This window comes from Fulmarus glacialis, unplaced genomic scaffold, assembly GCF_000690835.1.
Source record: "Fulmarus glacialis isolate BGI_N327 unplaced genomic scaffold, ASM69083v1 scaffold29844, whole genome shotgun sequence".
NCBI lineage: Eukaryota > Metazoa > Chordata > Aves > Procellariiformes > Procellariidae > Fulmarus > Fulmarus glacialis.
The window spans coordinates 2,331-2,698 of NW_009209158.1; the positions used below are offsets into that span (position 1 = coordinate 2,331).

General features: G+C 66.8%; 1 protein-coding gene across 1 annotated transcript in view; it reads right to left on the reverse strand.

Annotated features, from left to right (window-relative positions):
* LOC104076041 (sterol 26-hydroxylase, mitochondrial) overlaps positions 1 to 368 on the reverse strand; it is a gene marked incomplete at its 5' end in the record, with an annotated part of 2,715 nt that overhangs the window by 2,007 nt on the left and 340 nt on the right. Inside the window, one exon of the mRNA XM_009576748.1 lies at positions 3 to 140. Within this exon, the coding sequence (XP_009575043.1) occupies positions 3 to 140 (138 nt within the window). The remainder of the gene's footprint in view (positions 1 to 2; positions 141 to 368) is intronic.

Below are 368 nucleotides of genomic sequence, written 5' to 3' on the forward strand. Positions count from 1 at the left end.
TGCGGCTCCGCTCGTCCTGCAGCCGCACCATCAGGTCCGACACCACCTCCCCAATGGCATCCGCATACAGCACCGCCTCCGAGGGCTTCAGCAGCCGCTTGTTGAGGACCTGGCGCAGGCGGTACCAGCGCTCCCCTTCCCTGCGCAGGGATGGGGCTCAGCGCCTGGGACGTGGCTGGGCAAGGGGCAGTGGCTGGCAGCAACTTCCCAATCCCCGGGAGCATCCTCCCAGTGCTGGGCTGGAACCACCCCGGGGTTCTTTCCTCCCTCCATGTCCATGCCCTTCTGCTTGCGGGGGGACACGCTGCTTGCAGGAGAGGGAGCAATGCGAGCTGCCACCCAGACCCTACAGCCAAGGAAGGGACAGG